The sequence below is a fragment of the Pelophylax lessonae genome (assembly GCF_965119305.1).
Source record: "Pelophylax lessonae genome assembly, chromosome: 7".
Taxonomy (NCBI): Eukaryota; Metazoa; Chordata; class Amphibia; order Anura; family Ranidae; genus Pelophylax; species Pelophylax lessonae.
In genome coordinates, this window is record NC_138774.1 from 223,998,421 (window position 1) to 224,024,053 (window position 25,633).

At 44.8% G+C, this 25,633-nt stretch overlaps 1 protein-coding gene across 1 annotated transcript in view; it reads right to left on the minus strand.

Moving 5' to 3' along the window:
• PRRC2B (proline rich coiled-coil 2B) overlaps window positions 1-25,633 on the minus strand; it is a 327,590-nt gene that overhangs the window by 230,328 nt on the left and 71,629 nt on the right. Inside the window, exons 5-8 of the mRNA XM_082264226.1 lie at window positions 23,110-23,253; window positions 7,021-7,262; window positions 5,395-5,525; window positions 4,875-5,020 (exon numbers count right to left, since the gene is read on the minus strand). Of these exons, the coding sequence (XP_082120352.1) occupies window positions 4,875-5,020; window positions 5,395-5,525; window positions 7,021-7,262; window positions 23,110-23,253 (663 nt within the window). The remainder of the gene's footprint in view (window positions 1-4,874; window positions 5,021-5,394; window positions 5,526-7,020; window positions 7,263-23,109; window positions 23,254-25,633) is intronic.

A 25,633-nucleotide genomic window follows, 5' to 3' on the forward strand; every position in this document is an offset into this window, starting at 1 on the left:
CCATTAATGCTTGAAGTGAATGTGAAATGCATTGCCAACGTATGGCAACTAGCTAGGATGCCTAGCAGCAAAGCAGTATCAAGCGCTTTATCTTAAACAAAGGGGTGGTACTCCAATTGAATGCAAGAAATTGATTTTACAAGTACAAAAAAGTCTACTCTCTCATCCATTGAGGGGGGACAGTTTTTTTTAACCTTTGGGACACCCAAGTGCAATCCAAGTGAGGGGTGGACAACACAAAAAATGTGTGAACAGTAGACCAGGTTGCAAGACCGGAAACCATTGCTTGATGCCAAAAACTCCAGGAAGCACTAAAGGAGTTGTAAAGTCAAAGTTTTTTTATCTTAATGCATTGCCATGGGGGCACTCAACAGAAGGGAGGAGCTTGGAGCAGTGAAGAGGGACCCGAGAAAAGGAGGATCCATGCTGCTCTGTGCAAAACAAACTGCACCGAGGGAAGTATAACATGTTTGTTATTTTAATAGAAAAAAATGAAAACAGACTTTACAATCACTTTAGGCTGGGTTCACACTAGCTGCAGCCGCGGCTCACAGCAGGGGGTTCAGTGTGTCCTTGTTCAGATGCGAGTCAGGTCCGACTTTTGGCCTGAATTCAAACCTGAAACAGAGCCAAAGACGCACAGGACCCTTTTCCAGTGCAGACAGCTGCAGTCCCGGGAGGTGTGTGAACCGGCTCCATTGAAAGCCATCACACTCTTATGCTAATTGGATGCGGGGAAACCCACATCCAATTCCCATAAGTGTGAATCCAGCCTTACAAATCTGGTAGAGAGTGCTTTGACAGGAAAAGGAGGAAGACGATTCTTGAGGCCATAAAGCTGCACACAAATTTTCCCGCACAACAAAATTCTACTTCAGAAGTGATGTCATGTGTTGGTTTGCTTTCTTCGTGTTCTTTCTTCTCTGAGCATGCCCAGACTTGCTCATAAGATTTTTCCCCATCGAAATCTGTACTGACTGCACGAAAATCGGATGTATTTTTAGGGAGGACATAAATTTTATAGCCTGCACACCGACTTTTCGGCCGAAAAAATTCTCGAGTCGGTTGTCGGAAGCATCATACTAACAAGCCGAAAATCAGCAGATCGGTCGTCGGACGAAAATTCCCGGCCTAATTTCGACGCGTGTGTACGGGGCTTAAGAGTACTGAGAGCCAAACACTAGGCCAGACTCGACCACAGGAGGGAAAAGGATTTTCCCCACGGAGACGCTCTTCAGGTGGAAACCATGATATCCCCATCAAATTAAGTATGCCTTCCATATCAGATGACAGACAGAGAAGTAGTCCTAGTAAGAATCACAGATTCAGAAATGCCTCTGGTCCCTTTTAAGCTAATGTGATGCGGTTTGCCCACACCACAGGTGCAGCGCAGTGTACTCACGGGCTTGCTGTGCATTCCCATAGAGTTCAGTTACATCTCGCAGCTTTGATGCGCTTTCTGAATGCAGACAAAAACTTATGCAAGCAGGACTTTTAAATTCACTTTTCAGAAGACGTACCAAAACCACTGGAAATAGAAGCCAAATGACAGCACCTGCAGAGTGGGTAAACCACACCACATTAGGATGAAAAGGGGCCTCTGTCTCAAAACCTGAGTTTCAACAATCAGGCTGGTAAAGCAGATCTCAAGCTTTAGCCACTTGCTGACTGCCCACCACAGATATACTGTGCGCCGTACCTGTGCGGCGATCCGCAGAAGCGATACTGGAGACGCACGTGCGTCCCCATTCAGCAGCGGGGAAGCTGATTCATGGGGCCGGTGGCCTCGATTGCCGATGGGCCCCCGCGATCACTCCTCGTGGAGAGAGAACAGCGGTCTGCTGCTGTAAACACAGCAGACCATTGTTCTCTCAGGAATTAGCACAGAGTGCTTGTGATCTTCCTATTTAGGATCACAGGTCTGTGTTGATTCCACAAGCCCATCCCCCTCAGTTAGAAAACACCCCCTAAGCATACACTTAACCCTTTGATCACCCCTGAGTTAACCCCTTCCCTGCCAGTGTCATTACAGTAACCGTGCATATTTTTAGCACTGATTACTGTAATGTCACTGGTCCCCCAAAAATCTCTGTTAGGGGTCAGTTCTGTCTGCCACAACGTCGCTGTCCCGCTAAAAATCGTTGATCACCGGCCTTACTAGTAAAAAAAATAACATTTTTTAAAATTTACATAAATTTCTATAATATCCGTCTTCACGTTCCAATCCACTGTTATCTCCTACTAGATATGTTGACTGAGAGCTACGTATTCCATTTTATCTTGATACTGCTCATTGTATTCCTTTTTGTGACTTGTCATATGCCTTTTCCTTTTCAATAAAAGAATTAAAAAAAAAAAAAAATTTACATAAATTTCTACCCCAATTTGTACACACGATAACTTTTGCGCAAACCAATCAAAATACGCTTATTGGGATATTTACCAAAAATATGTAGCAGAAAACAAATTGGCCTAAAATGATGAAAAATTTTGTTTTATTTTTACATTATTTTGGGAATGTTATATAGCAGAATGTGAAAAATTATTATTTTTCAGAATTGTCACTTTTTTTTTTTGTTTAAAGCGCAAAAAATAAATAAATCGCAGAGGTGATCAAATACCACCAAAAGAAAGCTCTATTTGTGGGAAAAAAAAGGACATAATTTCTCTTTGGGTACAGCGTCGCACGACCGCGCAATTTTCCGTTCAAGTAAAGCAGTGCCGAACCGCAAAAAATGGTCTGGTCATTAACCACTTCAATACAGGGCAGTTACACCCCCTTACTGCCCAGGCCAATTTTCAGCTTTTAGCACTGTTGCATTTTAAATGACAATTGCGCGGTCATGCAACACTGTACCTAAACCAAATTTATGTCATTTTATTCCCACAAATAGAGCTTTCTTTTGGTGGTATTTGATCACCGCAAGGTTTTTTCTTTTTTGCTGCACTGATGAGGCCGCACTGACAGGCACTGAAGAGGGTGGCACTGATATGCAGAACTGATATGTGGCACTGATATGCAGCATTAGTGGGCACTGATAGGTGGCACTGGTGGGCAATAATGGGCACTGGCAGGCTCCTTGGCTCCTCCTCCTCCTGGTGGACATCCCTGCTGGCTCTAGTGGCACCCCCCCCCCCCCCCCCCAAGGGTCTGCGCTGGTAATCAATGCTCTTATCACCAGCACAAACCCCTCACACACCACCAGACCACCCCCCCCCCCCCGCCAAGAGAGCCGCAGATCGTCTCTACTCGTGCCTGTCAGGCGCTCTTTTTATTTACTATGTGACCAGCTGTGATTGGTCACAGCTGGTCACATGGTAAAGAGCCTACATCAGTAGGCTCTTTACCGAGATCGGAGACGTGGTGTGTCAGAGCGACACACCGCAGCACCGATCTGGGGCGCGCAGAGCGCAATATCCTGCCTGACGTCATGATGGCGGGTCAGGATAATACAACCACCTTCCCGCCGTCAATTGCCTATAGGGCGGGCGAGAAGTGGTTAAAACTTTCCAGTCCAGAAGTGGTTAAGTGAAGTCAACAGTTTGGACCAGGCTGGTGCAAATTATTAACTTCACTAACTGATGTAGCAGCTGGAAGCGCTGTATACTCTGTATGTAGCCTCAGCTACATACAGTATACAGCACTGGGATGGGAACTTCCCAAATTGAGTCAGGCCATTTACAAGGAGCTTTGTGTTCTATGATTTAATACAAAGCTTCCTCTGATAGGCTGGGGTGGAAAGGCAGATGGATGACATCACAATCTCCACTTCAGCCAAACCGAGAAAGCTTTGTATTTATCCACTGAATACAAAGTTCCCTGTGAACAGCTAAGCAGCAATCAGCTCAATTTTGTTCCCAGAGTGGATCAGGGAAGTTGCCATCCCACTGCGTTACACTAGGCAGCTACGACTACAAAGTTTTAAACAGCACTCCCAGCCACTGCACCTGTTAGTGAAGTAAATAGTTTGGACCGCCTTGGTCCAATCAAACTATATAAAACTTCACTAAACACTGGAGATCAGTTTTAAAACCAGCTACTACGAAGGACAGTCAATCGGTTCATCAAAGATAAGATCCTGATGGTCTAGCCGAATCCACAGAGTATCCACCAGACTCTTACCCGGCCGGCATATTATATCTGCCAGGGCCAGCACGGAGCAAAGACGACCACCAGAACTTCCTCAGTTTTGATCCTGCGAAGCAGAGGAAGAAGTCAAATGAAGGGAGCAAAGGCATAGATGAGGGTTACTCGTCGCAAAGTATCCACAGCTTCGGCTAGAGCATCACTGTACCTGGAGAAAAACTTATCCAGCTTGTTGCTGATCCTGTAAGAAGGTTGCTCACCCATTACACAAGTCTTAAAACACCCTTGGGTGTAGAGACCACTGCCCTGATTCAGACTTTGACAGTTAAGTGTTCAAACGGTTCACAACGGACAAGGCTTGAACGTAAAGTTCTACTAAGGACAAGGTTCAAACAACCACACATGCTGCTTTGCTTCCACAGAGGGTGGGACTATGCACAAGCCAAAATAGGTCTCAGGACTTGCAACAAAAATGTACCGCAGTAATAATCCAAAACCCAAGAATTGCTGGGAGCGGAAGGGATTCTATGGACTGTCCTAAGGCTGTTTGCCAGTGTCATCTGAAAATGGCAGCATATAAACCATGGCTAAGATTTAGAGGAGCATATGTCCCGCACTGTATGGTTAAAAAGATAAATAAAAAATCTATTATATCATGCATGACAAAGTTGTGGAAGTGTGGCTCGACTTCGCTGTCCAGATTTTCTTGGCCATTTTAGTAATTTGCAATTTGCCTGGAGTCCAGAGTCAATGTGCTGTTTATACTTTTGAAGACGTCACCACTCACCTGCCCAGCCATCTTCAGCATCATTGTCCAGGTCATCCAATTCTTTAAGATCTTCAGCATTAATAATAGTGGCACGCGGAGCCCTTTCAGGTTGGGGCCGTTGTGGGCGTACCGGCCGAAAACTGCCATTAGGCCGGTTTTCTTTCCTGTAAGAAGAATTACATTGATACATGGAAACATGACAAGTAATAACATTTTATAATGGAAACATTTTATAATTGAAAAACAACAAATATTTCACACAACAACATTAAGTTATGGATGGAATGTACTGTAGCTTACTCATGTTTTACCGGCAATGTGCATCTTTGCGTGGATGCAATGTACTTGGATATACCAAAGCTGCTTCAAAAGCATGCGTCTTCAGAAGGTCAAAAAGCTTCATAGTACCAGCTTGTTTTGTATGTAAAATACAACCTCCATCTGTCAAAGGTCATGAGCTATGCATGGAGACTTGCAGTACTTGAGCACTCAAATATCTGTTGCCACAAGCGCAAACAGCACTCACATTTCCACTTACCCTTCATGACTGTTTATCTGGTATTGTCTAAAAGGTACACGAGGTTCAAGACGGGATTGGGAGGAGGTAAGGGTGGGGAAGGAAGCTCGATCCAATGTCCCAGTGGGTTCAGGTGGGTGCTGAGAACACATCTGAAAAAGAGAAGTTACTTAATAATCCAAGATCTCAATTAAGACAATAAAAGGCTGATAAAATTGTGTATTTCATGCTAAGGAATTAGGCATTAAAGCATTCTGTGGATAACTAATAAAGCCAGTAGGCAGGTGTGACAGCCAATACAAAATAAATAAAATATTACGTTTGGTCAACCTCACCATAAAAGAAGCTGTCAGTGACATTGCTGGAAGAAATAAAAAAGGGCTGTCAGGAGGGTGACCCTTTAAGTGGAGTTAGGGTTCTTACCTTGTGGGAGGGAGAGAAGGGGGGAGCAGGGTGTCATAAAATAGGAGCACTACTTACACCAGTTGGCAGGCACCTTTAAGTGAAGAATATGGTAACTGCCTGGATAGCATTAAGGAATCCCCAAAACACGAGTTGCTCTGCACTGCAATAACTGACCACTTGCATTGTGGTCATTGCTGCAAGCTCCACCCTTTCCACTGGGTGCAAACTACTATTGGTTACGAAGGGCACCCATCACAGTGAAGAGCCAACAGTAAGCACATTTGGCTGGAGAGGGTCAGGCTGGCACCATCAGGAAACCTGGCCCATTGTTCAGAGTAAAGTGCATCTAGGGGGGCTATACAGCTGGTCTAACGCAGCATGCAGGAACCTGGGCATGCCAGATATCAACCAAGTTTTGCTTTTTAATTACATTTTTACAGTAAAACTGCCATTCCTTATTTAACCAAACAGTACCTGTGCATATGGGCTCTTAATACTCCCTCGGGTCACAGATCTCTAGCAATCCATAGAGAGCAGGTGTGAAACAGACTGCAAATCATATTTTAAAAAGGTAATGTTGAATTTTTTTTTTTACACATTTTGTCTGTTTACAATTACATCATACCAACTTTGCTGAGGTCAGCAAATACAAAATAGTTCCAAGGAACAGGGAAGAAAAAGGCTAACGTGAGAGCAAATAAGGTTGATTTTTACACAGATTTTCACAGCTGCTATCTAGGGATTAATAGAGAGCTGTGACATAAGAGGCATAAAGAAAGAGCTTACAAAAGCCTCTGTGCACATACTCTGTTTGATGGGATAGTTATAGTCACCAAGTTTTCTAAAATATTTAGAAAATCAAAGTAGTATATATTGAAACGAAGTTAAATGTTGCAAATTAACGTGCTAAATGTTGTGTGTAATATTTGTAATGTGTCATATTTTGGTCCTTTTTTGCCTCTCAGTAAAGTGAACTTTTGCTTCAAGATGGTTCAATCACTACTAGGAAATACGAGGCAGGGTGTGCTCCTTTTCTGAGTCATTCAGATCAGGTATGATGCACAGAACTTTAGCAAACTAAATGTCATTCAGAGAAGGATTTCTACATCTCAATCAGAACCCCACGGTGTAGATAGTGCAATGCCAATATAAAGACACATGTTAAGTTCTATTAGCATTACTTAAAAACAAATATATTTGCCTAATATTACTAAACAAAAAATGCACCCTACTGGCACTCACAAAAGCTGGCAGCATATCATGGTAGGTTGGTGGATGGTATGTGTTTCCCAAAAACTGCGTAGCCCCTTTTCGAGGAGGCTGAGCCGGACGTAGCGAAAGCTCCTTGGAATCGTTAGCTTGCGCCGCAGAGGGGGCCCCATCTCCAGAGATGGTGGATTTGCTGCCCGGCTCAGTAGGAGAGACGGTTGGAGATATGCCACTAGAGATGCTTCTCCCACCGCCCTCCCTCCAACTGGTGACATCTGAAACAGAAGCATAAGAAGAAACCAAGATTAACACTTTCACCTTCCACTAACATGCTGGGAAACATGACAAATAAAGAGAAGGTGCAACTCCCCTGTCCTAATCCTAAGATCACAAAAACAAGAGCATTAAAATGATTTTTGTTGTATGGATTGACATGCCTTCTGTGTTCATTGAATTAAAAAAAAAAAAAAAAAAAGACCTTTGACTTGCTGTAAAATCAATTTCTCTGCGTTCATTGACGGACACAGCTCTTCAGGATTCTTGAACCATAGGGTTATACTGCCCCCTACAGTAGTAGACACTAGGCAAAAAAAAAAAGAAGAACTCTTTGCCGTCTATGGGCAGTCCCAGGAGGTATACTCCCCCCTCTGCTATAAGTGCGCAGTATTGTTACAAGAAGTGTCAGGGGGTGGGTGCGGTGTCTGGTCAATGAACACAAAGAAATGGATTTTATGGTAAAATCCCATTTTATCTTTCGTTCATTGACAGACAGCTCTTCAGGATTCTTGAACCATAGGGACATCCAAAAGCAGTGCCAAAACATAAGGGGTGAGAACAAAAAAAAATCCCAGGGCTAAAACCATAGCCAACCAGGTAACGAGAGCTCACTAAAAAAACAACGGAAGCCCTCACATATACACCCCTAAAGAGGGAGTGGACCTCTAAACAGCAGCCATGTGGATCAAGCATAATAGAAGGCTACCAGCCATTATTCCAGTAAAAGGGCAGATATTTATCAAAACGATAATTCCACATCACAAACATACCTCCGCCAGTGAATACAGGGGCCCCGGCTGGCTGATCTACATTTGCACGGTGGAGTTCGCATCGCACTGCCATCGATTCGGATCGTCATTCTCTCCAGTGGTAGCCACTCAGAGCGCCCGCTGTTCAGAACAGGCGAGTGGTATGCAGTCTCCATTTAATGGAAGGTTTCCAAAATGCCAGTTAAAGCCATATTAGCTGTGCATAGCGATTATCGGTAAACTGACACTGCGGGACTGGCAAATTAAATAAAACATTTCCTGGAAAATGTAAACACAATTATTGATAAAATTTCCACAACACCACGAACCTCAGAACCTCTCTGTGGAGCCGAGATGCCAACAAATCTGATGAAACCCATTCGGATTAGGGGGCCATTCCCTCCCTCTGGTCCAAAGCCTGAGGTACTCCGTCTGCTGGAAATTTGCGCGGCGGAGAGGGCCAGATGAACCGTTCTGCCCACCGGAGAATGCCAGAGACCTCCAGGGCCACTAACACACTTTGTGCCGCCCCGGTGATGCACGCAAGCCATGGCTGTGGCGTTGTTCGACTGAATATGCACCAGGAGCCCCCGGCGCTGCTCCGTCCAATGATCCAGGGAAAGCCTGATTGTTCCAACATCCAACAGCCCTGGACCGAGTCCAGCCCCAGAACCTCTCCCCACCCAGATAGGCTGGCATCAGTTGTGACCATTGTCCAGTACAAGGGGAGAAAGGATTCGCCCTGTAGCAAGGTCAGAGCGCCGCCACCAGACCAGAGAACGCATTGTCGTCCAGCAACTTGGGATTTGACCAGAATCTCTCTTTTGAAAGTCTCGTGTAGACCTGTGCAAACGGAAACGCCTCGAAGGTGGACACCATCAGGCCCAACACTCGCATACATGTCTGATGGGATGACAACTTGTGGGCTAGCAACAGTTAAATTGCAGAATGCAACTTCTGCAACTTTTCCAGGAGGCAGGAACCCTCCCCGCTAGAGCTGAATCCAGAGTCAGCTGCAGATAATCCTATCTCATGGTCGGAACCAGGGCAAAACTTTCAAAAATCCAAAAGCCACTGAATTCCCCGCAAAGTCTGGAGAGTAAATTCTACATCGGCTTTTAGAGCTGACGGAGACTCTGCTCGCAAGAGGAGGCCGTCCAGGTACCCCAGCACAGCAATCCCCCACTGAGGCAGCAACGCCAAGACCGGGCCCAACACTTTTGTGAAGAACCGAGGGGCGGATGCAAAACAATAGGGGAAAGCCACAAACTGATAGTGCTTCTTTCTCACAGTGAAGCGGAGGAGATGCTGATGCCAGGTGCAAATTGGAATGTGCAGGTAGGCATCTAGACGTCTAAAGAAGGCAGGGAGCCCCCCTTGATGCAGGGATGCCACCACTGTCCGAAAGGACTCAACCAGCATAAAATAGTTCAGGTCATTGAGGTCAAGGATCAAAACGAACTTGCCCTCCTTCCTGGGAATCAGCAAAGGGCAAGATCAAAGCCCCCCGAAAAAAGTTCCAACACCAGAATCAGGATCACTCCCTGGGACAAGTTCTGCCCTGCCCACAACAGAGCTTGCAGCCTAACCAGAGACAGGTGCACATTGGAAGGAAAGAACCTTCCCGGAGGACAAGAACATAATTCTATCTTGGAAAAGTAAACAATCACCTCATGTACCCACTGGTCGCTGACCCATGAGGTCCACTGCCCCGGAACGAAGACGTTAGCCCACCCCAGACACAGACGGGGGTAAACCTGCATGCCAAGGAGCCTTGTCAGCAGGTCTGACTTCTTCTTGTGGGGTGAAAAGGAAGTCCCATGCCGTCGGCAAGGCACCTTCCCATTCCCAGACTGTAAGGAAGGTACTCCTACCCCCAGTCAGTACTCCAAATGAGGTTATCCATAGTAGCCCCGAACAGAGGCACACCCCAAAAAGGCAAGTTATTCAGGGCCTTCTTGGAAGCTTGATCTGCAGACCAACACTTCAGCCACAAATTACACCCAAGTACCACTGCCGAGACAGATAGCTTAAAGACTCACAGGTACTGCACCTAAACATGCATCACAGACAAATCGCAGACCAACCGATTCGCCAGTTAACCATAGGTGGGGGGGAATTTGGCTACCCCATGGCCAGACACAAAAGCGTCGCCCACACCATCAGTGTGAGACACCAGAGCCAAAACAGGCCGCAATAAGGCACCAGCCATAGAAAACATGTAACGGGTCTTAGCGGTAGCCTGCCAGCCGGATTCCTAAAAGCCAGGAATTCTGCCACTGGAAACATGGTTGCCTTAGTCAATCTGGAAATAAGAGAACCCACCGCCGGTAGGACCGTTTACTTTCTCAGAAGCGACTCCTCAAAAGGGATACCGAACAGAAAAGCATCTTGGGACCATCACGGGTCGTATTGGATGCACCCAGAACTTACAGGTATAATTGTCAACATTAGCAGGATAGGAGAACACCATTAATTCATAGGAGGGCTTGTGGGTGACAAACGGAACAGATATGTGTCCACAGCAGCCTCGGCTGCATCCTCCAACATAAATGGCTTATGCACTGACTCAATCAGTGCATCTACCAGCGCCTTGCGGAACAGCAGCCATGGAGGAATCATCCTCATTGTTTGATGGGTCAGAAAAAGGTAGACTCAGACCCCGTAGGGTGGTCCCATCCACAGCGGCTGAACCAGATGAGACGGGAGAGGGCAGAGGGGGCATTCGCTAAGCCAACGCCATCCTTACCCCGCAGCCAGCCATGGGAGCTGGACGTCCCAGGGCACAACGGTGGGGCTTCAGCCGCCACAACTAGGGTTGCTCCATGCAAGATCTTAGTAGGCCGCAAAGCCACAGCCTAAACTTTCCGTCTACCCGACCGCGTGGTACCCGGACCTGCGGATCCTGGGCCACCCTCCCCCAAAGCCCACTAGCTGTCCCACCAAGGGAGACAGGTGGACAGCGTGCCCACAGGCACCAAGGCCAGGGACACCACAGCCTGAAGACCAGCCAGCTCAGAACCCGAGGGGAACCGACCATCCCAGGGAAAAGAGGGAGGGGGCCCCCTACTTACCGAACCAGCGAAGCGTGCGGGTAACACTCCCAAGACAGGCCCTGCCTTGTAACCGAAGTGGGGGAGCAGCCAGCCAGAAGGAACGCTGTGACGCAGGTCGAGACCTGGTCACATGCACCCTTGCGAGACGTTTAACTCGCAGACCAGGACCCATCCAGCGGGGCTATGTTGCGGCTCACTGAGCGCGGAGCTACAGTCTGCGCGCGCTCGCTGGCCAGACAGGGGTGACCGCTGGATCTAGATTATCCAGCCAGTCGCCCAAACAGGCATTTAAAAAAAGAATTGCCAGGACCAGCAAGAAACTAGGTCCTTACTCCTGACTAGGCAGGAAAAAAAAAGCACCTATAGCACAGAGGTGGATTATACCTCTTGGAACTGCTCATTTTCATTCTGAAGTTCTTTTTTTTCTACCTAATGTCCTACTCCTATAGGGGGCATTATAACCCTATGGTTAAAAAATCCTGAAGGGCTGTGTCTGTCAATGAACGAAAGAGCAATGTACACATTTTGGATAGCTGATCCTTAGCAGTCCAGCCCATAGCAAAATGCTGTCAGCCTACATTTGACAGAATTCTGAAGACATGTCTCACAGCAATTCCAAATTCTAACCACACACCCCAAAATCCTGCATTAAAAAAAAAAAAGCTGTGTACACTTGCATTTTTTTTATCCGCTCTGGTCTAGTCACTTTATCCAGCAGCTCTGGCTCCCCTAGGTCAGAGAGCAGCTGCTGCAGGGTACAGGAGGGAGCTCAAACAGCTGGGCTATGGGAGCCGATCGGTGATGTCATGGCTCCTGGAATTCACAGCCAGTTTCAAGCTCTCCACTACACAGGGAACACCACACAAAGGGAAACCAGAGCTGGTGAATCTCATGACACCCTATCTGCAGAGGAGGGCACCATCTTAGTTCCTATTTAGATCATCAGTTGGCACATGGTGAGAAACAAACATGGCCAACTATGACATTAGCCATTGTGGTCTTGAAAGCTTGACATAAGCACATTGGGAACCACGACAGTTATCACCAGTGATAGGACTTAAATGTAGCATACACTGCGCATATGCTAGCAGGCAAAATGTTTAATCACTATACAAAACAATGCCATGTTTGATTATGGATCAACATTTGTGGAACGTGTCTAACTTGAAACGTATTTGGGGAAATGCAATATATTACAATTGGCAGGTCCTTAGATGTTGTAACTGCATTCACTTTCAGTTTTTTCTAAGAACATTTTTAGGTCGTAAACAGAAAAAACCTTTCCAGTCCACTGAGGAACAAAGGAAGTCTTAAACAGAGTTATAAAGCAACTTACAGGAGGAGGATTGGTTGCTGTCAAACAAATCAGATTACTCCAAAAGTTTTTTTTTAGCAAAACAGTACCGAAAGCAGGATCATAAGATGAGATTAAAGACAAGAAAAAAAAAAAACACACACACACACACACACACACACACACAGGAAGTTAAACCTTTGGGATGAACAAAAGCAGTCTGAGGGGTTGGAAGCAAAGCAAACAGACCAACCGGCCCAAGAAACAGACAAAACTGTCTTCAGCTGATAGGGCCGCCTGAAGGCTGTTACACTTGCAGCTGGCATCAAATGAGGCCAAAACATCCATCTGGCAGAACTTAATGATTAGGAGAACAGATGACCAGGTGGCAGCCTTGAAAAATCTGTAAACAGTAGCTTGATACTGAAAGGCCTGTAATAGAATCCTATGAGAACATAAGGTTAAATTACTGTCTGCCTGAGCCACCTAGAGATGTTGAAGAAGCCAGTGTAAGCCACCAAGAAGCCAGTGTAAACCAGTCCACTTGGGATGACTAAAAGGAAAATCAGTCCCCATAAGCAGTGGCTGAAAGATAAGTCTCCTACAGCCCAAAACATATTCAAACAATGGAGGGAAAATCACTTTGAGAAATTGGAGCCAGACAAAGGGGCAAAAGAATGATACCTTGGTTGAGATGAAGGGCAGAAACTATTTTAGGCAGGGAGGGCATCTCAACACCCCCATGACCCAAAGCAAAACCAGCAATGATTTCCTGCAGAATAAAACCACCTGTTTGGACACTTGCCTTGAAGAGGTGATTGCTAAAAGAAAACCTACCTTGAGTAGGTACAAATGTCTCACACTCCAGCTAAAATGTTTAGATGGCACTAAAGAAATACAGACGTGCATTTTAGATGTGATGGGGGTCAAGCAGACCTTATTTATATGATGTGGAGAGGTCTAAAATTGTCAGATACAGACGTGATATCTTAACTTTAATATTCTCTATTTAACTTTGCCACTTGAACCAAAACTATGGCTCCTTAACATGTATGATGAATCCATTATGCCTGCTAAGGGTTGCGAAGCCTACATGTGCCTCTACCTGGCCCTCGAAAGTATCTGGTAAGACTTTTTGTTCATCCCGATGACTGATGTAAACCAATGATGTGGTGTTTACAAACGGAATTCAGATTGGATTAACCTCCAGTAAGATGGTCCAGGACTGCAGAGACTGTCAAAGTGCTCGAACTTCCAGGATGTTGAAAGGGAGACGAGACCTAATAAATCAAACCCCTCTAACTACAGAAGCCTTAGAATCCTCCCTAGCCTGATATGCCGACCTTCTTTATAACAGTCCTCAGAAAGATGGGAAGGAAGGACTTCAAACTCAAGAGTTGGTTTGCTGAACCATCAAGCCAAGAAAATAAGGTCTTTGGGGATAGCTGAATTTGTCCAGAGACTGGATCAACTTGCTCTACAATGACAGAATTGAGGAGATCAGGAGAAAAATTGGGCAAATGCACCGGCATCAAGAGAGGCTACCATTAGAGCTAGGATTCAAAAACAAAGAAGCAGAGAGCTGAACAGTTCCTAGACTGCCCAGGTCTCAGCTTTCAAACTCTACAGTGTCTGAAGTTCCTCATGTGGAGGGAACACACTGCCTGTACTAGGTCCAAGACTAGAAGCAGTTTCTTAAAGCGAGTCAGACTTTGATCCATCTGAATTGACATCCAGAGTGAGGTGAATGCCTCCTGTGGGCTTGAGAACAGTAAACCGATTGGAGGAAAACCCCAGGACGGTTTTGCCAAAGAAATAGGGCAATTACACCTTTCTCCAGAAGACCTGAGGGCTTGATGTAGATCTGCTAATCTGTGAGGTGACACCGGTAGATTGAAGGTGCTTAAAAGTGGAGGGCACAGAAAGTGAAACTCCCATTACCGAAAAAGTTAAATGCTCCTCTAGAAACTGGGGGTGCAACTTCATGCAAAGGAAGGATTATCTAAGGATTGAACAGATTTTGAGTGCCAGACCTTGTAGGTGGTCAAGGAAAAAAAAAAGTGAGTGAAAAAATAAAGGAGGTTTCTTAACCTTCAAGGAGGGAGAAGGCGCTGCAGTCTATGAAGCTGCCCATAGGCTTATTTCAGTGGGCTGAACAGAAAAAAAAAAATGATTGTCTGTCCACACAAGATGTGGATAGAGGACTCACCACCATTGTATTCTGGAAGCAGGACCTACCACTGTCAGATTAAACTAATCAGCAGCTGCAGTCACTGATGGACAAACATTTTCAAGCACATTTTTTTGACAAAAATCCTTTAAAAAAAAAATCAACTGCTGTCATGCGGGAACAGTCACACACACTGCTGAACCAGTCATTCTGTTTAGTGTATTGCCAGCTTTAGGCTTCTTCCGCTGACGAAAATAGTTGCCCTTGCCATTAAAAGCATCCTTAAAGCGGAGTTCCACCCAAAAGTGGAACTTCCGCTTTAGGGAGTCCTGACCCCCCGACATGCCACATTTGGCATGTCATTTTTTTTGGGGGGGGGGGGGGGAAGAGCGGGTACCTAGTTTTGACAGGTACCCGCTCCCACTTCCGCTCGGAGCTCCGCGGCGCCCTGAGCGGAAGTTCTCCTCTCCCCCTCCCTCCCTGCAATCTTCTGGGACACGTCAGAGGTCCCAGAAGATTGCCGGCCAATCACGGCGCGCAGCGCAACTCGCGCATGCGCAGTGGGTACCCGGCTGTGAGGCCGCAAACTGTAACAGCCGGGTGCCCACAGCAGTGATGCCGGTGCCGAGGGAGAGGATCGAGGCTTCGGGCGGCCGCATCGCTGGACCGTTGGAGAGGTGAGTAAATGGCTGGAACTCCGCTTTAATGTTGTCAAGAGCTGGTCCAAAGAGACGGTCCCTCGAAGGCCACGTGGATTGATCATTTTTTTAACTTAATAGTGGAAGCAAACCCTTCAGCCAAGGAAGCGGCTATCTTGGTCTCAGGTTAATCTTCAACTGCCATGATGCTGCACATTTGATTAGTTATCACACCAGCTATTGGATGGTTTGACAGTTTGGTAGAGAGCACAATCAACGTGACAACATTCCAGGCATTAAACTGGTAAATGGATGGGTTTATTTCCACTTTAAGTGTTCCACAGTCCAGTATTGACATGAGGAACATGGAACAATGAAACAAAAAAGACTCCCTCCTCCTATAGGCTAGGCATCGACCATGGCAGCAGTAAGATCTTACATGGGATTTTGACCAGACATGGTTTAAGTAAAGTTCAAGGCGAAATTGAATGAAGGGCAGGACCTGTCAGGAGGAACCGAGTTCCAGACAGGGCTTGCAACCACTTATCTGGTGGGCCCTATAGAACGGTTGTTGTGGTCGAACACTGCTGAATGCATTTCTTCACAAAATCCTCACCAATTTTCATGGGGAAGCAAATGGCTCCTCAGGATGCATCCACTCTATAGAGATTTTGTTGAAAAAGTAGGTACAAAAGTCATTATTTGGAATATTTTGTAAGGTCAACAACTGGAAAAAAAAAAAAAAACACTGGTAGAACCAGGATGTTCCTCTAGTTTCAGAGAGCTGCACACAACATCAGATTGAGCCGAAAGGTCTCCTTTAATTTGCAAGTAACAGGAAAACTGAATTGTGAACTCATCAGTCAAGGACTCCAGCGACAAAAAATTTAGATATTTTCTGCAGCCGATAGCTCAGAATCTGATGTGGCTATGGCGATATAGAATCTGCAGGAGAGGACACATGAGCGTGCTTGAGGTCTCTACAATTAAAGAGTCCGCAGGAAAACCGATGGCTTGGGTTAGGATCTTGCATTATTGTAGTTAAAAAAAAAAAATTGGATTTTTTTTTCTTACCGTAAAATCCTTTTCTCTGACAGACAGTCTCTGATCTCCATATATCAGTAGGGTTATGCTACCCCCTAGAGGAGTAGGACTCTAGGCAGAAAAAAAAAAAAAAAAAAAAGTTCTGGCTACGCCTATGGGCAGTCGCAGGGGATATACCCTCTCTCTTCCTGCTATAGGGTGTCAGTTTTGTATCAAAGCAGTGTCAGAGAAACATAATACTAACCCACCTAAAAATAGAGGGCAGTCAATGAACTTCAGAGAAAAGGATTTTACGGTAAGACAAAAATCCAATTTTCTCTATCGTTCATTGACGGACGCAGTCTCTGATATCAGTAGGGACGTCCCAAAGCAGTGTTATAAAATGAGGGGTGGGAACAGCAGAAAAGAACAAGGCTAAACATAGCCAACCAGGCAACATAGGACTCATCAGAACAAGATGAGGACCACCTGAAAAAAAACATTAAACATGGTCAAGGAATGCCAAGAAGCCCCCTTAAACAGCAGCCAGCAAAACTTTAAGACTAAAAGAGGCATCTGCAGATGCCAGCACATCCACCTTATAAAATTTTGTGAAGGTATGAACAGACGACCAGGTAGCCGCCTTGCAAACCTGAAGCACAGATGCCTGGTAGTGAAAATCTTAGGAAGCACTAAGCGCTGAGTAGAATGCGCCTTAACTGGTAAAGTAGGAACCTGACCCTTAAATAAGCCTGCACCACTGTCTGCCTGATCCATCTGGAAATAGCCGCAGCAGACGCAGGCAGCCCTTTCTTAGGGCCATCCGTGAGTACAAAGAGCCAATCTGACTTCCCGAAAAGACTCAGTAGTCGCCAAGTACACCCCGATTGCCCGAACCACATCCAGAGTATGCAGTGCAAATGCCTTAGGATGTTTTAGCTTAGGACACAAAGACACAATGTCTTCATTTAGGTGAAAACTGTAAACCACCTTCGGAAGGAAGGACGGATATGGGCGAAATACCACTTTATCCCTGTGAACCACAAAATAGGGAAAACGAAAGGACAACGCCGGCTGTTCTGACACCCTGCGCGCAGAAGTAATAGCCAACAAGGCGACCACCTTCTGGGATAAGTTAAGCAGAGGTATCTCCAGAGTACTTTCAAAAAGGAGGTTTCTGAAGAACCGATAACACCAAATTAAAGCACCAAATTAAGGTCCCAAGGTGGCAACAGAGGACGCACCGGAGGTACCAAGTGTCACGCCCTGGATGAAGTTACGCACCAGGGAATGGGTCGCTAATGGCCTTTGGAAAATATGGGGAGGAAAGATTTTCATTGCTTGAGCATCAGAGACTAAAGCCACCAGATCAGGGACTGAAGCCACCAGATCAGGGACTCCCTGGTCACCTGGCTCAGCTGGATGATTGTCCAGGGAATTCGGATTCTTGTTCCATTTGAGAAGGATTTCCTTTTGGAGGATCCTCGTGTGGAATTGAGCGAAGTGGACTGCCTTGAAGGACGACACCATCAGTCCCAGGACTCTCATACAGGTCCAAAGGGATGACCATTTGCTGGACAGCAATAGCTGAACCCCCAGTCTGGAGTTATTGGAGTTTTTCCGGAAGAAGAAACACCCTGGCTGAAGACGAGTCCGAAGTCAGGCACAGGTAGTCCAGTCTCATGGAAGGGACCAGGGACGACTTCTGAAGGTTCAGAATCCACCCGAACTCCTCCTGAGTTCTCATGGTGATTTCCTGATTTGTCACCAACGCCTTGGGAGTCTCCGCTAGACATATGCCGGTTTTCGGTAATTCGATATATCGCGGTATTGCATAGCCACGATATTGTTATTGTGGCATTTTTAAAATACCGAGTTTCTCTGCTCCTGGGTCTGACTTGTGAGTTGATACATTTCAGTGAGCTGGATGACTCATTCACTCACACAGCTAAGCCTTTCAGCATTAAGTCTCCCAGTAACTATAAACAAAAATGATTACATTTGTATCTTCTCCTTCCCTCTGCCAGGGAGAAAGGAAGTTTAACCTCTTAAAGACTGGATCTTTTTCTGACATTTGTTGCTTGCAAGTTAAAATCAGTTTTTTTTTGCTAGAAAAGTACTTAGAACCCCCAAACATTTTATATATTTTTTTAGCAGAGACCCTACAGAATAAAATGGCGATTGTTGTAATATTTTATGTCACACTGTATTTGCGCAGCAGTCTTTCAAACGCAATTAATTGACTTTAATGAATAAAAAAAAAAACGTAACAGTAAAGTAAAGTTATCTCGTGAGAGAATCGTGATCTTTATTCCAAGCTAAAAAATCATGATTCTCATCTTGGCCAGAATCGTGCAGCTCTAATATATATATATATATATATATATATATATATATATATATATATACACACACGCATAGCAGCCCACATTACATTATTATATAGCCATCAAGCAGTGTCTGGCCTACCTGGTGATGACTGGTCCTGGCACTCTGATCCGATGGCCTGGTCTTTAAAGGGGCAAATCCTTGCGATCCAGAAGTGGTTAAACCTGCAGGAGGACCGGTGTTTTTATCTATTAATGACTTTACTATTGCTTTAGGCCTGGTTCACATGTATGCGGGTTGGTGGTTCACATGTATGCGGGTTGGCGGTTCACATGTATGCGGGTTGGCGGCCCACATTTGCACAGGCATAGCAGCCCATTGATTTGAACGGGCTGCTATGCCCTCATTTTCCGCAGAAAAAAGGTGCATGCAGCATTTTTTTAAAATTCAGTGGCCTTGAAATCCATCCTGCAGTTCCTGCTCTGGCAAGCTTTCTGCATTTTTTGTATACGTGGGCACGGCATTTAAAAACAGTTTGCGTGTGCAGCAACGGCAGGTAAGTCACATGGTGCAAAAGAAGGATGGATTTCATGGCCACTGCATTTTTTTAAATTCTGCATGCACCTTTTTTCAGCTGAAAATGCAGGCATAGCAGCTCAAGCCCATTCACATCAATAGGCTGCTATGCCTGTGCAAATGTGGGCCCCCAACCCGCATACATGTGAACCAGGCCTAAAGCAATAGTAAAGTCATTAATAGATAAAAACACCGGTCCTCCTGCAGGTTTAACCAATTAATGACTTTACTATTGCTTTAGGCCTGGTTCACATGTATGCGGGTTGGGGGCCCACATTTGCACAGGCATAGCAGCCCATTGATGTGAATGGGCTTGACCTGCTAAGCCTGCGTTTTCAGCTGAAAAAAGGTGCATGCAGAATTTAAAAAAATGCAGTGGCCATGAAATCCATCCTTCTTTTGCACCATGCGACTTACCTGCCGTTGCTGCCCACGTATACAAAAAATGCAGAAAGCTTGCCAGAGCAGGAACTGCAGGTTAGTCGCATGGTGCAAAAGCAGGATGGATTTCAAGGCCACTGAATTTTAAAAAAATGCTGCATGCACCTTTTTTCTGCGGAAAATGAGGGCATAGCAGCCCGTTCAAATCAATGGGCTGCTATGCCTGTGCAAATGTGGGCCGCCAACCCGCATACATGTGAACCGCCAACCCGCATACATGTGAACCGCCAACCCGCATACATGTGAACCAGGCCTAAAGCAATAGTAAAGTAATTTATAAACAACACCTCCTTCAGGTTTAACCACTTCTTGACCACAAGGATTTGCCCTCTTAATGACCAGGCCATCGGATCGGAGCCGAGCGCCAGGACCAGTTATCACCAGTTAGGCCAGACACTGCTTGATGACCTATTTTAGGCCTGGTTCACAGAGTCTGTACTGACTGACTATATAATAATGTGCATAAGTGAACCAAAGCCCCTAAATTCAGCAATGAAATTGAAGTGAGGTGGAAATTTAATAATTTAAATTTAATAATAGAATACCGTGATAATACCGTATACCGTGGCAAAACCTTAATCAATTAATCGCAGCATGAAAATCTGATACCGTCACAAGCCTAGTCTCCGCACATAGAAGCAAATCGTCCAGGTAATCCAGGACCGATATCCCGCCGCTGCTGTAACAGCACCAGGACCGGAGCCAACAACTTTGCAAAGACCAGAGGAGCAGAGGCGAGACCAAAGGGCAACACCACAAACTGATATTGATCCTCTCCCACTGCAAAACAGAGAAACCGTTGGTGTCCTGCACCGCTTTGTATGTGAAGGTAGGCATCTTTGATGTCTATGGAGGCCAGAAAGAAGAAAAAAAAAAAAAAAAAGAAAAGGAAAAAAAAAAAAGGACATTGAGGGATAGGCTGGCTCCTGGAGTAGTAGACCCCCCCAGTTATGAAGGAAAACAAACTTTTCTTTCTTGTCAGGCTTTTATGCTTGTGGCCATTGCCGGGCGTGTAAACATTCTACATGTAATCTTAAGAAACGCAAAGACTTCTCGGCATCTACCACTGGCAAGTCTTATCAAATACAAGAACTTATTACATGTAAGACCCAGGGGGTGGTCTACATGCTGGTGTGTGATTGCGGCCTCCAGTATGTGGGTAGAACTTCCAGGGCTCTACATGTTCGTATTGGTGAACACGTGAGTAACATTAAAAAAGGCCTTCAGTCTCTTAATGTGTCTAAACACTTCAGAATGTTCCATAATCGTGACCCTAGGGGTTTGCGTTTCTGGGGCATTGAGAAGGTTAATAGACATTGGAGAGGGGGACACTTCATTAGGTTTTTGAGTCAGAGAATCCTACTGGATTTATGTGACAAAAGGTTTCCCATCCGTCTGGCCTGAATGTAGAATTTGATTTAAATGGTTTCATTTCAGATAGGCGATTAGTCTTATATTTGTTTGTTTTTATATTGAATTTCCATTTCATTTATTTAAAAAAATGTTTTATTTTTTTTTATATTTGGAGAGGTTTTTGTATTTTTTATATGTTCTGAATATGTTCCTTTTGTATAGTCCATATGCATTTTGTTAAAACAGCAGCGGTTGATGTCATATACATATTTTTTAGCATTTATATATTTTTTAGTATTTATCTCATTTATATTTTGATATATATCATATTTATTTAGCAAGTCTGTGACCCGTAAATGGTATCAATTTTAAGAGCTACCATTAATATAATATATATATATATATATATATATATATATTTTTTTTTTTTTTTTTTACAATTATTGGTTTCATTCCTCTGTGTGAGATCTGTAGTGGATGCAATGCATTATTTAGCCACTAGATGCCCTCATCAGTGCAATTGGGATGAACGTACTGACATCATTGAGCAGCGTAGTGTTATATTATGGCACTTTTCCACTGCAAGTACCGGCTCGGCTCTACTTGGCCCGGTTTGGTTTTCCACTGTATGGTACGGTGTTGGAACGGTTCGGTACGGTTTGCTTTTCCACTAAAGTAGTACTAAAGTAAGTGGGTGGGATAACAATGATTCTCTGACCAATTAGTGGCTAGTAGTGACAAACAGTCAAGGCTGCATGCAAAGGATTGTGGTATATGGTACCGGGACGGCCCTGTTGGAACCACAACTGAGGTGGTACTGTTTAAGCAAGCCGTACCGTTCGGTTCCATGCAGTGGAAAAGCGCCGTACCGTACCGAACCGTTCCTACACCGAACCATGCAGTACCAGCAGAGGAAAAGCACAAAAGCGAGCCGAACCGTTCGGTTCCATGCAGTGGAAAAGCGCCATTAGAGTACTGATGACTTGGAGACTCCACCCCCGCTGACGAAGTCCCCTAGGACGTAGCCGCGTACGGGAGGTGGAGTAGTTTCCTGTGACGTCACCGGCTGCTGTCTCGAGCGTCTCTTGGGCTGGCTGTTTGTATGTATGCAGTCACCCGCTGCTGTCTCGAGCGTCTCTTGGGCTGGCTGCATGTATGCAGTCACCGGCTGCTGTCTCGAGCGTCTCTTGGGCTGGCTGTATATATGTATGCAGTCACCCGCTGCTGTCTCGAGCGTCTCTTGGGCTGGCTGCATGTATGTATGCAGTCACCGGCTGCTGTCTCGAGCGTCTCTTGGGCTGGCTGCATGTATGTATGCAGTCACCCGCTGCTGTCTCGAGCGTCTTTTGGGCTGGCTGTATGTATGTATGCAGTCACCCGCTGCTGTCTCGAGCCTCTCTTGGGCTGGCTGTATGTATGTATGCAGTCACCCGCTGCTGTCTCGAGCGTCTCTTGGGCTGGCTGTATGTATGCAGAGCCCGCGGCGCTGCTTCACCCGATGGATGTACAACTGTGCTTTTATGCCTTCTAGCTTGTAAGTGAGATTCTTTACTAAAATGTTACTTTAGTATACAGTGTGCACTTAGAGGCTTTGTTTATTTCTTTTATACACTGCATATGGAGTCTTTACCTCAAGTGACCAGAGTATAGAAGGCAAGCTGTTCCCTGGGCTCATTGGAGGAGTTTGGTATATTGCTTTTTTTGACCCCGCTGGTGAAACAGGGGTCAAATTTTGAGGTAAGCGCACTGGTGTGCTTTCTGGTGAAGGGATTCACTGATTGGATTCTGTGTAGTCTGCCTCTTCCAGCACCTTAAACGGATCTATATACCTCTGATGATTCTTTGGTACTTAATTATTATTTATGGACATTTTTATCATGTTATTGTCATATCAATATTATAAGTATCTGCCATTTACATATATTTTTTGATTTGCGCTGCACCATTTTTTGCAACAATCCTCTACATATAAATGAAAGGTACAAACACTGGCAAGTCAACAGTAACTATCCCAACAGATTTCTCATAGCTCTATTAAATCTAAACACAGAAAGTTGGCCCACAACAACTGTATCATCTTATGCCAACACCATCTAGCCTATAAGGATACCACAATTCATAGCCTAAGTAAATCAGTTTTAGGGTAAAAAAACTAAAACATGAGGACAGACAATAAAACGTTCAGAGCGGTTACCGGGAAGCAGGGCGAGTGGCTTACTCTGGGGGCGGAGGCTTGGTCCGGGCCCATACGACTGATCTAAGCCGCTCTTTTCTTTGCCAGCCTTGTCTTGCTCGCCAGCTGCTTTCAGCGTTGGAAATTCCTCGGGAGAGAAGGACAACAGTCGGTTTGAGCCCCTTGAACCTGCAGACACAAGATGGAACAGTCAAACAAAACAAGTCCTCAAATGGTTCCTGCAACTTAAATGGAGTTTTATACCAGCTTATCCTCGATCCAGAAAGATCTGAGGCAGCTACCAGGCGCAAGAATCTTCTCTGACAGGTCTAAACTTGTGTGTCACAATCTCCAAACTTATGGAGACTTCACATCTTGACATAGTAGAAACTCTCTATAGGACTGAATGGAGACTGTGTGAGAATGACATGCATGTGTGGACTTGCATTGAAGATTCTAACAAACTGCTACCTTCTCAAAGTATAACTAAAGGCAAATCCCAAAATGTAAGATTATCCACATAAAAGTAATAAGAGGAAAAAAATTCCAATAGGCACACTAGGTCCGGTGACCTGGGGGTCCCCAAGGAATTCCCTTAATTTGCAGGGATTTCCTCTCACTTTGTTTGGCTATAGGACAGGATGTGAAAGGAAATCTCCAAAGATGGTGGGGGAAAAAAAAAACGGACAGGGGTTATAACCCTCCGTTACTCTAGCCAAAATGAAAAATGTTTTGCATATAGTTCTACTTTAAAAAATTTGAGTGGGCAAGTCTGAGGACTTTCAAAAATAAGGGTAGCTTTTTGGCAAACATAACTACAACCAATAAAATACAGTGTTTCCCAAAGATAACCGCTGTCCGGTTACAGATATCATGCCAATTCTATGTTTTGCCAGCAGGTGGCGATGCCAAATGTACTAACTGAAGCACCAGCTTTGAAGAACTGCTTTAAAAAAGGTTACCACCCAAGTTGTTCAAAAGCTACAGGAGATTTCCAATCTTTGTGGAAATAGCTTTATATGTATTCCCATTTTTAAATGTTCAAAACCAGGATTTATAAGCAGTGGAAACAGTCAGGACATCGCAAACAGACATACGCTTTCCACCAAGGACCCCTGAGGATGTGCACTTGTGTCAAATGCACTGGAAGGAGCTTTGTGTGCACGTTCACAGGTTAATTGTACAATGCTGTAGTTTTTTTTTTTAGATTTGGTGAGTTTCAGTGGGGAAAAGAGCGCAACTGTTTAACTATACTACACAATGGTCCCTTTGTATTGCTCTGTTGTGTGAGCTTTATTTTTCACAGCTATCTGATACCATTTAGCCCTGGCTACTGGAGTTGAGGAAGCCGAGGTTGCCTGAAAGGTGACAGATATTATCCACATAGGGGACGGAGACCTGGACGGACGAGCGGCGACCTACCAGCTCAGATCCCGACAGCTGTTTTTGGCCTGTACGGTCCGCACAAACCCATTGTGCCGATTCATGTGAGTGCGATTCTACTTTGAATGTGAATCAATTAAAGGATAATAGCAGTGTACACTTAGATGCCTCATTATCTTTATTCACATATCATGTCCATGGGATGGTGAGAGATCGATCCAGGAAGTGGCATTTTTTATTGAGGATTCAATGCTGGTTTAATGCTTCAGTGAGGTGAGAGGCCATCTGGTGGCTAAACGGTGGTGGTGTCACTTGCACTTTTATATGGAAACATCTATCAAGCACTTTATTGAATTTTAAACCACGGTTATATTTATATTTTAGTGGACTCTTATGCACTTTACTTTGAATGCACTTTATGGACATTATATATTGCACCTAAGAGGAATATATATTGCACTGTGAGTTTATTGATTTATATGATGCACATTGTCACTTTATTTGATTTTATATAGTGCTGTATACATATTTGTCTATAAATATTATCCACTGGCGTAAGAAGCTGCTCATTACTGGGCAGCAATATCACTGGTGAGAATGTATTCTGTCTGGTGATCAATGGAACACATTTCAGGGTGGATATCTTGACCACGGCGAAAAAGGTCACGGATCTATGCGTTTGTTGTGGTCATACCCACGTTTATAATTGGTGAGCAGTTTGTGTAACTAGCATTTTCACTACAGATTTAAAAACTACACTATTGCCCCCCTTTTGCTCTCGTATGTGGGCTTTGTCTATGCATTAATCTGATACACCTGTTCTGGAGCCCAAGTTTTGGAGGAGCTGGACATGGAGCGGACCTAAAAAGGGAACCCTACTTATTACCAACATTCATTTTTTTGCTGGCTGCATTTTAGGCAGCAATTGATTCTGGTGGGTTTTAACTTAGATGGATGATTGAAGTTTTATGGATCATCACTTGATGCACATGTTATGGTGAAGGAAATACAGCAAAGCTGAATTTGTAAGCAACTTTTTGCACACAGATTATGTACATTTTTTTTTTGCTGCTGCATTTTCACCTTGAACCAGTGCAATTTGAATTTGGGTAACATCTAATTTAAATCCTCTGTATAGTAGCACTCAAAGGAAGACTCGGGAAGCACTGGGAATGTATCAGGAGTG